Source organism: Nicrophorus vespilloides, unplaced genomic scaffold (genome assembly GCF_001412225.1).
Source record: "Nicrophorus vespilloides isolate i.1.1-1 unplaced genomic scaffold, Nicve_v1.0, whole genome shotgun sequence".
NCBI classification, from domain to species: domain Eukaryota; kingdom Metazoa; phylum Arthropoda; class Insecta; order Coleoptera; family Silphidae; genus Nicrophorus; species Nicrophorus vespilloides.
The window spans coordinates 1-13,625 of record NW_017097313.1 but is presented as its reverse complement, the minus strand read 5'-3'; the positions used below and the strand labels follow the sequence as shown (position 1 = coordinate 13,625).

Here is a 13,625-nt window from a genome sequence, read left to right as displayed (position 1 = left end):
GTTGCCGCAATTAAGAAAAGATTAATAATTAAAAAACATAGCGTGATTCTTTTCTCTGACCTTCATTTGTTACAAAAATTTGCAAAAAAAAACAAAAAAAAAACAAAACTCGTATGAATGATTTTTCATAAAAATTATTAATTTAATATTTGTATGTTTGCAACATTATTAATAAGAATCACTGCATTTTTGTATGTAAAGATAATAATTATCTCCATTTATTGTATTTATAACTCGTAATTATCAATTAATTCAAAAAAAAAATAAAGCAATAATGAAGTGAAATCAATGAAATCGTAAATAATCATAATTATTGTTGTAAAACGTGATCGCTTCCAAAAAAAATTGAATTTCTTAATTGGTAAAATTTTCGTAATCACCATAACAACAACAACAAACAAAAAAAAACGTATATATTTTGGTAATCGTTGAATTGAATTGAGAAATTGATTGATTGATTTTTGAATTGACTGACTTTCTCAATTGGATTAGAAAAAAATTAATAAATATTAATGATGTTTAACTGGACACAAATTTTCATTTAGATAAAAATTTAAAACGAATTCAAATTTATTCTGAAAACATATATATAAAAAAAAGAAACTGTGTCGAATTTTGTTTATTTACAGATTTTTTTTAAATTTGTAAACTATGTAAGTATGTTTTTTTTTGTTGTTCAAATCTTATAGTTTTCCCAGTCGAAATATGCATTTAGAATAATACTTACAAAAACTTTGGTGATGATGAGGAAAATCACGTATTTTTTTTCTTTCGTCTTGTAACTTTTTCCTTCTCGTTCAAGTGTTAAATAAAATTTGTTGTTTTTTAGATTGACGACAGACTCCTGAACGCTTCTGACTTATCGTTCACTACTGAGACGATGAGACAACAGACACCAACCACGAACGAGTAGTAGACAGTCAGATGAACGCTCTTAAACTCGTATCACAAATCACATCAACACCGCCACCACATGATGTGTGTGTGTGTGTGTATTCATCAAGTCTTACGCATTCATCATTCTACCTCCACCTCATTCCATTCTATTACTTCTCAACTCCAGCAAATTGAAACCTTCCTCAAGTTCATTGCTCAATCAATGAACTTCAAATACTTTTATACTGGAAATTTATTATTATTATTATTATTTGTTTATCATTTGTTTCAGCTGTTGGTTGCATAACCAATTCATTTTGCAATCATCGTTTGTGCGTTTCCATGACGACCTATGCTTTTGATGATCATCGATCATCGGGTCAGAACGATCGAGACATCTTCGATGTAGATCGGTAAACAACTATGCATCATTTACAAATTGCGTAGTCTATAGAAGCAATTGCGTTCCTTGACATTCCACAGTTGTCAAACAATAACTACATTACTGTCAAATTGATGTCATCGTTGACATCGTTGACATTAATGACAGATCAGACGTTCCTATTTATTAAACAAATTAAAAAAAAAAGCAATCTATGTAAACGAAATTTGACCTTGAGATTCAAGGATAGTCACGATTAGTGATTGATGTTGCTATTTACGATTTGCTTAAAATCTTTCATTGATGTCTCAATTTTTTTTTTATAATTATCCATTCATATTTCGAATTAAGTATGTTTTTTGGTGATTTACATCCGGGTGGGATGTGGTTACGAAACATCGAGTTTTGAACAGGTGTTTGAATGTTCAATTACCTGTCGATTCGATTAACAAAAAAAATTGTTTCATCTTTTGTTTATTTGTCTTGTTTATTATGTTGGTACGTATAAAAACAAAATAATTAACCTTAGTTTAACATACGTATAATAATATAAGTTTAGTGTAAGAGTGTAACATTTTGTATAAAGCTTTTGTATTTATCACCGTTTTTTTGTTATAAATGCTCTCTTAAAACTAGTATAAAACAATAGAAAATTGATAATTGTATATGCTTATATGAAAATAAAGAAAAAATAAAAATCTATACAGAAGATATGATATTTAAAGTAAGGATAAACTCCGCGAAACAAATGATTAAAGTATGTTTATCGATTGATTGGAATGTTCGTTGATAGATGGAGTTTATCGGTGGATGCGCCGGGCGTTCCCCCGCCTTAATCCTAAATGATAATATGTACATCATAATGGAAACAGAGAGGGCGCTTAATAACCACCGCTCGAGGGGGCGCCGTATTCGGTGCTTGGTGGTGGATTGGATGGTGGACCGTATTGGTTCTGCGGTACTCCGCTCTCAGGGTATCCCTCTTGTTTCTGGAACACCAAAAAGAAATGGTGAAATTGCAGCAAAAAAAAAATTCATAAATAATTTACCTGGGTCTTGTATCTGATGAAGTAGACTTCCGGTTTGCTGGGTTGTGTCGGCGCTGGGGTTGGGATGGTGATTTCCGGTGCGTCCTCCGGCTTCTTCACCAGCACGTAGACCAAAGTCTTTTCTTCGTTCTGCGGTTGAACTGGAATTACTGGGGCGGTCGGCGCTGGTGGTGCTGGAGCCTGAAATCAAATTCAAATACACGTATATAGGCAACACATTTCACAGTTATCCATGTAGATAGGCAACTCTATTAGCATGGAATAGTTATTATAGAAATATTGAGAATTGATATTATCGTACCTTGATGAAGATGATCTTGTAGTGTTTCTGTGGTGGTGCCACGTGGATGGGTTTCCTTGGGGCATGGTATTCTGGCTCTGGTGGTGGTACGTGAACGTAGACGTGCTTGTGCACGGTGGGTTGCTGAACCGGCGCTCCGTATTGTGGCGCCGGTGCGCCGTACGAACCGCTCGGGGCGCTGTACGAGTTGCTAGGGGCGCTGTACGAGTTGCTAGGGGCGCTGTACGAGTTGCTGGGGGCGCTAGGGGCGCTGTAGCTGTAGCCACCTCCACCCCCGATTGGCGGCTCTGGACGAGCGTACGCCGCCGCCAATAAAGCTGATACCACCTTAAAAAAAAACATAAAATTAATATAAAAATAAAAGTTACCATTATTATTATTCACATAAAATGTATTTGTTAATGCAGTAAACTCTGTTTCTGCTAACAAAACTTCCAAATCCATTATACTGAGTCACAGTTTTGAATTCCAAATCGTCATTATGCAAAATTACTTGCCAACTTTAAAATTTAAAATAATATTTTTGTGAATCTGGTTGTATAAAATTAACTGTTTTGTTTAATGTTTCGTGGAATTGTTTTTCGCAACTTTCGTATAGGATTTTGTGATCTTCATATTTTAACGTTAACACTAGTAAATCTGGTTGCATAATCTAATAAAACTAGAAGCTAAAGTTTCGATAAATTGTAATTATGCAACTTTCAAATCAAATTATAAAAGGATAACCAACTTAGAAAAATTAAAAAAAAAATAACTGAAATTGTGTTTTGTAATGTGCTAGCAATTTAGCAATCGGAAGAAGTTTCTCTTTGTTCTTTCGCAAAAGCGCTAAATCCCACGAACAACAAACGTAATTAATGTTCAGTTAATATTTGGTCGACGCGTTTCCTGTCAGTTAACACCTCATCACCATCATCATCATTTGATTACAACAACAACAACAAAAAATCGCGTAACTTTTCGCAATTACATAAGTCCCAGTAGTTGAGTAAATTTCAAATCGAAATCAAATAGAAAAGTATATAGTGTTGCATAACTCTGAGTTATTAGTAGTTCAAATATACTTTAAATTAGAACTTTTGACATGTATAATAACTTTCAATTAGTGAAATTAAACGATATAATTTAAATTGTTGCTGTTCCATTTCCATGAGCAATTTCACCTCTGCGAAATCTTTTCGTAACTTTCTCGTCGAAAGGGGATGAACTCGATTTTGGCGCCGTGGAAACAATGGAATTTGAATTCAATGCCGAACCGGAAAGAGGCGACTTGATAGTCACGTTCGCGAGGATGACCCATTGTGTTTCACCAATTAACCAAACGATTTACTTTCTACGACTCGCATCGCGTCGACGTAGAACAACAACAAAAAAAAACAAATAAACAAGTGAAGATAGAAAAGAAAAAAGAGCAAAAAGGTAACACGATTAGAGCGCAATCGGAGCAAATTATTTAGATAAATCCTTGACCTACAGTAGCGAAATAACTTAATTACTCTTAATTGATTCTAATTGGATACTTTTCGCTTCGCCCTGACCTGCGGTATAGCGAGAAACGGATATTTTGGCGCTCAACGTGGGGCACCTAACACACAATCAAAACTTTCGTTTTGATTCCGTTTACGTGCGCATAATTGCGACATGATTCCGAATTATCTTCGGACGATTGATGCGTGTGTGTGTTTGTGTCCGTCTTCATTTCGAAAGCGAATCGGACGATTTCGCTTCCGTTTCTGTCATCCTGCATAAATCACATCGCACAAATTGTTCGTTCGTTTGTTTTTCTTTTTCTTTTGTTTCGTGAGAAACATCGCTCACTGAATAAAAACAAACTCGCTACGAATTGATTATTACGTTGGCGTTGCGCAATCTCGCGCTGCATCTGTTTCCTAACGATCGGTTGCAAATTGAACGTCGTTAAATTCGCACATCTCATTTTGCGTCTTTTCCCTCATTTGAATGCTCGTAAAGAAACTAGGAAATTATGCAAACCTTTTTTTCTTTATTTCTCTTCACTCGTCTCTTCAAATCTCTTCATTACTTTTACCGTTCAATCGAGTGGATTCCTCACAGAGGCTTCTTTTGTTTTATGAAAAGCTTTTGTTTCGAACGTCAATTAAATGCTTTTGTTTTCAATTGATAATTGCTACTAAATCACATTCTTACAACAATTTCATTTTTTTTCTCGTTTCATCTTTAAAAAATTCTTCATTGTTTCCATTCAGAAGAGATACATCCAATTTATTTAATTGACAGATGTAAGCAAATTCTCAATTGTTTCCATATACGAAATGTCAATCTACGTCTGAAAACGTCCATTTAGTGAATTGACAGATGTCACAAAACTAACATTTATCTAACCTATTAACAGTTTTACTTTCAACATCTTCCCATATCCATATATACCGTAAATTAACACTAAATCTTTCATTTTCTTAATTGACAAGTGACATATGTCATAAAACAATAATAAATTGACAGAAGTCACATAAATGAATCGATTTCAAACGCAAACTGCAAATTCAATGAAACATTGACATGTTAATTCCAAATTGTCAATTTCGATATTCTTATATAATTCGTTACAACGATTTAACCTAAATCAGACATCGTCCGTTTCACTAATTGACAGGTGACATTTGACAACAACAACAACAACAACAACAAAAAAAAAACAATTGTAATCGATTCGAGAGGCGATATTCACAGATGGCGCCAATCTTAACGTCCTTGAAACGAGTTGTTGCGTATAGCCCAATTTCGAAGAGCGAAGATTAATTCAATTATTCAGTTGCATTTTCTCTTCTGTTTTCTGTTTAACAAATTACTCGACATTAATTTAGAAACAAAAAAAGATATAAAATCACAATAAAAATATAACGTTATGATTCAATTTGTCATAAAACAAAAGCAATATAGTAATTCAATTGTTACAGATTACAGAAGGCTATGATTGTTTTTGTTTTCTTGTTAAATAAAACAAAATGGAAATTGAATTGAAACAAACGAACAATTAAAACAAAATTCAATTGAAACAAATGATAAATTTAAAAAAAAAAAAACAAATAGAGTACGTACCACGAATACTTTCATCGTTGCTTCGACGATGTAACGTATTGATTTTTTTGTTGTTGTTGTAGAGCCTTGTGTGTTTTCACCACAGAGTGCACCAAAGAACTAAATGCCACTTTTCGTGGATCCTCCGCGGTCTTTTATAGTGCCATCACCAAAGGTGGTGCAGCAGCTAGAGCGAAGAGGTAGAAGGCAGCAGTGGAAGTACGGGCGAGCGACGAAGACGAAACATATACGATTCACCGTGTCAGAGACGGAGATGACCTCTGGTCATTGTCGCCGAAGGAAGAGGAGAGAAAGTTGAGTAATCGTAATTAGATTTTTTTTCCATATCTTCTCCTTCTCTCCGATCCTCGTAGTCGTCTTCTTCTTTTTCTTCATCGAGTCTCATTTTTTTCCCCTCTTGTAACCTCAAGCTTCTTCGATTATTATTTTTTTTTTTAAATTCTTTTGAAACTTTAATTAAATTTGTAATTTAAATTTTTCGATAATGTTTTTTAATTGCCCGCAATATCAATGAATTTTTATTTGAAATTTAATAAGTAAGCGATGAATCTTCGTTGTTTTTTTTTTTTTTGGTTATTTCTGTTGTAAAACAAAATTAGAAGGTAATTTTTTTCTTCTGGCGAATCGAAAGTCAATTTTTTTTCGTCTGTCTGTTTCCTTTCTTTTAGGATTAAGCAAGACTTTGATGGTAATCTCTTGGCCAGAATTTTTTAAGATTAATTAGACACTAGAGTTCTTCCTTTCAATTCGTAAAAGTTAAAGAAATAGAAACAAAATACGACTAAAAAGTAAAACAATTGATTGAAAACAAAAACTTAACAAAAATGGTTGTCTAAAACAAAATATGACTAAAAAATAAAACAATTGATTAATAACAAAAGATAATGAAATATAAGATGGTTGATTAAAACAAAATATTACAAAAGAAGTAAAACAATTGATTAAAAACAAAACAAAAAAAGGTTGAGTAAAATAAAAATTTAATGAAAGGAAAACAATTGATTAATAACAAAAGATAATGAAATATAAGATGGTTGACTGAAACAAAATATGACTAAAAAGTAAAACAATTGATTGAAAACAAAAATGGTTGAGTAAATCAAAATATTACAAAAAAGTGAAATAATTGATTGAAAACAAAAACTTAACAAAAATGGTTGAGTAAAACAAAAATTGAATGAAAAGAAAACAATTGATTAAAAACAAAAGATAATGGAATATAAGATGGTTGATTTAAAACAAAATATTACAAAAAAGTAAAACAATTGATTGAAAACAAAAACTTCAAAGAAAATGGTTATCTAAAACAAAATATGACTAAAAAATAAATCAATTGATTAAAATCAAAACAAAAAAAGGTTGAGTAAAACAAAAATTTAAAGAAAAGAAAATAATTGATTAATAACAAAAGATAATGAAATATAAGATGGTTGACTGAAACAAAATATTACAAAAAAGTAAAACAATTGATTGAAAACAAAAACTTAACAAAAATGGTTGATTTAAAACAAAATACGATTAAAAAGTAAAAAAATTGATTGAAAACAAAAACTTAACAAAAATGGTTGAGTAAAACAAAAATTGAATGAAAACAAAACAATTGATTAATAACAAAAAATAATGAAATATAAGATGGTTGACTAAAACAATATATTACTTAAAAGTAAAACAATTGATTGAAAACAAAAACATAACAAAAATGGTTGATTTAAAACAAAATATTACTTAAAAGTAAAACAATTGATTGTAAACAAAAACTTAAAAGAAAATGGTTGTCTAAAACAAAATATGACTATAAAAATAAAACAATTGATTAAAAAGAAAACAAAAAAGGTTGACTTAAACAAAAATTGAATGAAAACAAAACAATTGATTAAAAACAAAAAAGGTGAGACTTTCAGCACTAATTTGAGTATATGATGACGTTATTTTGTTCAGTAATTGACTGAAAACTGAAAACATCAAAAACTCCAGTGGTTGACTAAATTACAAAAATTCATTTAAAATTTCGATATAATAACTAAGTTTAAAGTGAACCATAGAAAAACGTGATGTAATAGTAATAATTATAGGAAATTGAATGAATGAATGGAAAAGATCAATCAAAGAAACGAAAAATAAAACGGAAATAGTTCCCACACTACTTTGGTCCACTTATTTTTTACGATCCGTTACCGAAATATCGTCGAACTAGTTTTCGTATTGTACATAAATCTTCGACTCCGGCATCCTGTAGAAAGCTTTAATTGTGAAAAGAGGAAACGTGTGTCGTTTCTTATATGGAGGACAAAACTTTAATCACGGGAAATTGATCATAGTTCGCACTAAAACGACTCATTGATTCAAAATCAATGTCTCTCCAACAAATCCCATTTAAAAAAAGAAAAAAAAACATCGTATAATATAGCAATTTAGAGAAGAAATTGCTCCAATTCTCGAAATTCGGTGAATTCTAATTTTGTTTACTTCGACGGAAACGAAAATGTTGTGTATCAGATGCAACTGAAAGTTTAACCGAAATATGGAAATCTCAAGAAGAATTCTTTCGTTTTTGTTCCAAGGTTAACGTGTAATCACCGCCTGCTTGCTTGCTTGCACTATTGGGTAGAGAGAAAACGAAAACAGATTAATTGAGTGATTAGGAATACATCGGGTTGAACGATCCTAATCAAAAGAACGAAATGATCGTCGTCGTCGTCGTAGTCCATTTGCATACCGAGAGATGAAGAGACGAGAATTTTTTTTTTCGAACGTCGCATAGACGAAATTAGTGAGAGAGTTTAGACGGAGAGATCGAATTGGGAAAAACCGGATCGAAGAAGTCGCATGTCGCGGCGCATCCATCCGTCCCACGGGTGAACGTAAAAGTTCAATTTAATTAAACCGAAATTCGAATCCATAAATAAATTTGAAAAAAAAATGTTTATTTAAATTGATTTTGACAAACAATTGGTTATAAATGTGACAGTTATGTCATTCAGTTAATTTCTCGTTTAATTATGTCACTGTGACATTTGCTTATTTGGTTATGTAACTTAGTGACAGTTGGTTGACGTCGAGACAGTTAGAGTAGAAGTGACAGCTATGACATGTGTCATTAGATCGGTAATGGGGTTCGTCGTTGTATTGTTTCCGTTGCGGTTTGTTTAAGACAAAAACAAAAAATGGAACAAAGCATTTTCGTTATGTATTTTTGTTTTGTTTCGTTGTTAAAGAACTAGAAAATCCACGGAGCGTTTGATCTCAATTAGCGATATTTTGAAGGCACAAACAAACAAAAAGAGAAGAACAATTCCGGAAGCGAGAATAAAAAAATAGTTTTGATGATGATGATGATTGTTGTTTTAACATGCGTGAAATGTATTCATTTTGTTTTTGTCAAAGTCGGATGCAGTTAGTGTAAAGAAACACACAGAGAGAGATTGTTAATTAACGAAGCCAAAACAATTGAAGATTGTTAATTTTTTTTTTTAATAAACATAACCGAGGAAGAAAGTTGTTTGCATATATTTTCTCTATAGTATTGTTTTTTGTTTTATATTTTTAATAAATTTCAATTGAAATTGAAAAATTCAATTTTTATTAAATTTCAGGCAGTTTTGATGCACATCTTCTATTTTGTAAAATCTTTTAATGTGAATAATAATCAAGTGTTTTGTTTAAATTATAAACGTCAAATTTGACATTTATGATCGCAACTATTTTTCATTGATTCCATACAACAAATTATTACTTATTATTCGGTTAAGTTTGTAGCGTTTCTTGATTTCATTGAAAGTAAACAAACTTGTTTCGTAATCGTACTGTTTAAATGAGGTAAAACGATTCATAAATTAAACGTCAAAAGTGAAGTTTGATATTACGTAATTTAATGAATTGAAGTTAAAAACGTTTTACAGTGACATCATTTTTAATGAAGTAAATTTGATAAATTAAACGTCAAAAGTGACGTTAACAGTGACGTTACTATTTGTTTAAGTTTGTAGCGTTTATTGATTTCATTGAATGTATTGAAAGTAAAAATATGTTACGTCAAAAGTGAAGTTTGACACAATACGTACGTGTATATAAATGCAATAATAACAATAATAATTCTAATTGTTTTGAGTAATGATGAAATCAAGTAGTCGCTCTGATTTCGGCCTCGAATGTCGTTGTATATTTTTAATAAATGTCAATTAAAATTGAAAAATTCAATTTTTATTGAATTTATTAAATTTCAGGCAGTTTTGATGCACATTCAATAAAATCTTCTATTTTGTAAAATCTTTTAATGTGAATAATAATCAAGTGTCTTGTTTCGATCATAAACGTCAAATGTGACATTTATGATCGTAACCATTTTCCATTGATTTCATACAACAAATTATTACTTATTATTCGGTTAAGTTTGTAGCGTTTCTCGATTTCATGGAAAGTAAACAAACTTGTTTCGTAATCGTACTGTTTAAATGAGGTAAAACGATTCATAAATTAAACGTCAAAAGTGAAGTTTGATATTACGTAATTTAATGAAATGAAGTTAAAAACGTTTTACAGTGACATCATTTTTAACGAAGTAAATTTGATAAATTAAACGTCAAAAGTGACGTTAATAATGACATTACTATTCGTTTAAGTTTGTAGCTTTTATTGATTTCATTAAATGTATTGAAAGTAAAAATATGTTACGTCAAAAGTGAAGTTTGACATTACGTAAATTAATGAATTGAAATCAAAGACGTTTTACAGTGACACCATTTTTAATGAAGTAAATTTAATAAATTAAACGTCAAAAGTGACGTTAATAATGACATTACTATTTGTTTAAGTTTGTAGCGTTTATCGATTTCATTAAATGTATTGAAAGTAAAAATATGTTACGTCAAAAGTGAAGTTTGGCATTACGTAAATTAATGAATTGAAGTTTTACATGATACAATTTTTAAGGAAGTAAATTTGATAAATTAAACGTCAAAAGTGACGTTTCTTTGTAGAATTGATAAACGTTTTATGTGAAGTTCTTGAATGAAATGCGTACGACGGATTGGATTGTAGTAGTAAAGCGTTCGGTGAAGTGAAACGTCAAATTTGACGTTTCTCTCTTTGACAAGCATCGTTGTTTTTTTTGTGGATGATTGTTGCTGGAGAAAAGGAGAGGTGTTCGAAGGAAAGCGAAACTGGAACGACGATGAGCTAAGAGAGCGTCGCGCGAAGGTCGAACGCGCTCGTTACTTTCTTGGCGCGCGCGTTACGCAAAGAGGAACAACAACAACAACTAGAAGAACGGTGAGCGTCCCGGATCGGGTCTCGGGACCCACGAGGGTCCTTGAACTCTACGGACCCGCCCATTGTCTGCGACGTCCTTGACCCCGACCGACTCAGCTTCCTCTTCCGAACACATTTTCTTTTCCCATTTCTCCAAAGATTTCCAACATCTTCTGGATTCGAGATTAAAAGAAAAAAAAAACGAAGACGAAGAGAGAGAAAAGTGACCTTCTCGGTCGAAGACTCGGTCGTCCTTCATATCCACCTGAACGCTCATTAACTTTCTTTTCAATTTAATGGTTCAACACTTAACCAGACAGGTTCGATATTCACGTAATCTCACGTAATGAATGGAATTTCAATAAAACCCCGACGACCGACAGCAAAAGTGCATTTGCGGAGAACGCGCGTTTCTCCACGTCGCCGAAAATAACACAAAATTTCCAACAATCAAAATTTTCACTTCGATTACGTAAATGCACACACGTATTCATTCGGTATGGCATCTGTGAATATCGTGAGAGACAAGCAGACTTCCTCGTTCATTAGTAAGCAGATTTACATCGATATAAATCTTACACCCCTCGTCTAGGTTACATAACCTCTTCGTCTGTGCGGAGAAGATCCGCGCGCCCACTCTATTCCAACATTCCGAAAGTACACGTGCTGAGTAATCACTTATTCGGTTTTCCTACACAGCGAACATTTCCTTTCCAGACAAAACCAATCTCAACAATTATTCGAATCTATCCTTTAACCATTAATCTGTCAAATTGACAACCACCTGTCACTTATTAACCATCTGACATATAATCTAACCTATATTTTATCAATCAAACTGTCAATTAGAATTTAACCTATTTTCTTTTTTTTTTTGAAAAATAAATTTCGACGAAGAGAAACTCCGAAGAAATCCAATATGCTAAGTGTAATTCCTTGCTCAGTTGCGGCCGAATCCAATTAACGACATGAAGACATTATCAACGCGTTCGATCCGATCGCTTTCCATCCGATTATGCGATCGAGGCATCATTATTTGCCAACGACATTCGAGGCCGAAATCAGAGCGACTACTTGATTTCATCATCACTCAAAACAATTAGAATTATTATTATTGCATTTATATACACGTACGTATTGTGTCAAACTTCACTTTTGACGTAACATATTTTTACTTTCAATACATTCAATGAAATCAATAAACGTTACAAACTTAAACGAATAGTAATGTCATTATTAACGTCACTTTTGACGTTTAATTTATCAAATTTACTTCATTCTAAATGTAAAACGTTTTTGACTTCAAATCATTAAATTACGTAATATCAAACTTCACTTTTGACGTTTAATTTATGAATCGTTTTACCTCATTTAAACAGTACGATTACGAAACAAGTTTTTTACTTTCAATGAAATCAAGAAACGTTACAAACTTAACCGAATAATAAGTAATAATTTGTTGTATGGAATCAATAGAAAATAGTTACGATCATAAATGTCACATTTGACGTTTATGATCGAAACAAGACACTTGATTATTATTCACATTAAAAGATTTTAAAAAATCGAAGATTTTACTGAATGTGCATCAAAACTGCTTGAAATTTATTAAAAATATAAAACTCGAGGCATCATTATTTGCTAACGACATTCGAGGCCGAAATCAGAGCGACTACTTGATTTCATCATCACTCAAAACAATTAGAATTATTATTATTATCATTGCATTTATATACACGTACGTATTGTGTCAAACTTCACTTTTGACGTAACATATTTTTACTTTCAATACATTCAATGAAATCAATAAACGCAACAAACTTAAACGAATAGTAATGTCATTATTAACGTCACTTTTGACGTTTAATTTATCAAATTTACTTCATTAAGAATGGTGTCACTGTAAAACGTCTTTGACTTCAATTCATTAAATTACGTAATATCAAACTTCACTTTTGTCGTTTAATTTATGAATCGTTTTACCTCATTTAAACAGTACGATTACGAAACAAGTTTCTTACTTTCAATGAAATCGAGAAACGCTACAAACTTAACCGAATAATAAGTAACAATTTGTTGTATGGAATCAATAGAAAATAGTTACGATCATAAATGTCACATTTGTCGTTTATGATCAAAATAAGACACTTGATTATTATTCACATTAAAAGATTTTACAAAATAGAAAATGTGCATCAAAACTAACTGAAATTTAATAAATTCAATAAAAATTTAATTTTTCAATTTTAATTGAAATTTATTAAAAATATACAACGACATTCGAGGCCGAAATCAGAGCAACTACTTGATTTCATCATCACTCAAAACAATTAGAATTATTATTATTATCATTGCATTTATATACACGTACGTATTGTGTCAAACTTCACTTTTGACGTAATATATTTTTACTTTCAATACATTCAATGAAATCAATAAACGCTACAAACTTAAACAAATAGTAACGTCATTATTAACGTCACTTTTGACGTTTAATTATTATTAAATTTACTTCATTAAAAATGGTGTCACTGTAAAACGTATTTGACTTCAATTCATTAAATTATGTAATATCAAACTTCACTTTTGACGTTTAATTTATGAATCGTTTTACCTCATTTAAACAGTACGATTACGAAACATTTTTTTTACTTTCAATGAAATCGAGAAACGCTACAAACTTAACCGAATA

General features: G+C 31.4%; 1 protein-coding gene across 1 annotated transcript; it reads right to left on the bottom strand.

The window, feature by feature from the left end:
* Window positions 1-2,076: 2,076 nt before the first annotated feature.
* LOC108559735 (extensin-3) lies at window positions 2,077-3,052 on the bottom strand. Its single transcript, XM_017917080.1, has 4 exons — window positions 2,993-3,052; window positions 2,609-2,935; window positions 2,308-2,487; window positions 2,077-2,247 (listed from the first exon to the last, which is right to left on the bottom strand). Exons 1-4 carry the CDS (start codon window positions 3,050-3,052, stop codon window positions 2,140-2,142), a joined length of 675 nt encoding a protein of 224 aa, XP_017772569.1. The 3' UTR covers window positions 2,077-2,139.
* Window positions 3,053-13,625: the final 10,573 nt, after the last annotated feature.

What these genes read in the sequence shown, in the direction of transcription:
- LOC108559735 (XM_017917080.1), bottom strand. Translation starts at nt 3,052, where the DNA reads ATGGATTTGGAAGTTTTGTTAGCAGAAACAGAGTTTACTGCATTAACA. An exon ending in ACAAGATCATCTTCATCAAG is followed by an intron (nt 2,488 to 2,608) that starts GTACGATAATAT and finishes ATTTGATTTCAG; the next exon opens with GCTCCAGCACCACCAGCGCC. An exon ending in TCATCAGATACAAGACCCAG is followed by an intron (nt 2,248 to 2,307) that starts GTAAATTATTTA and finishes TTGGTGTTCCAG; the next exon opens with AAACAAGAGGGATACCCTGA.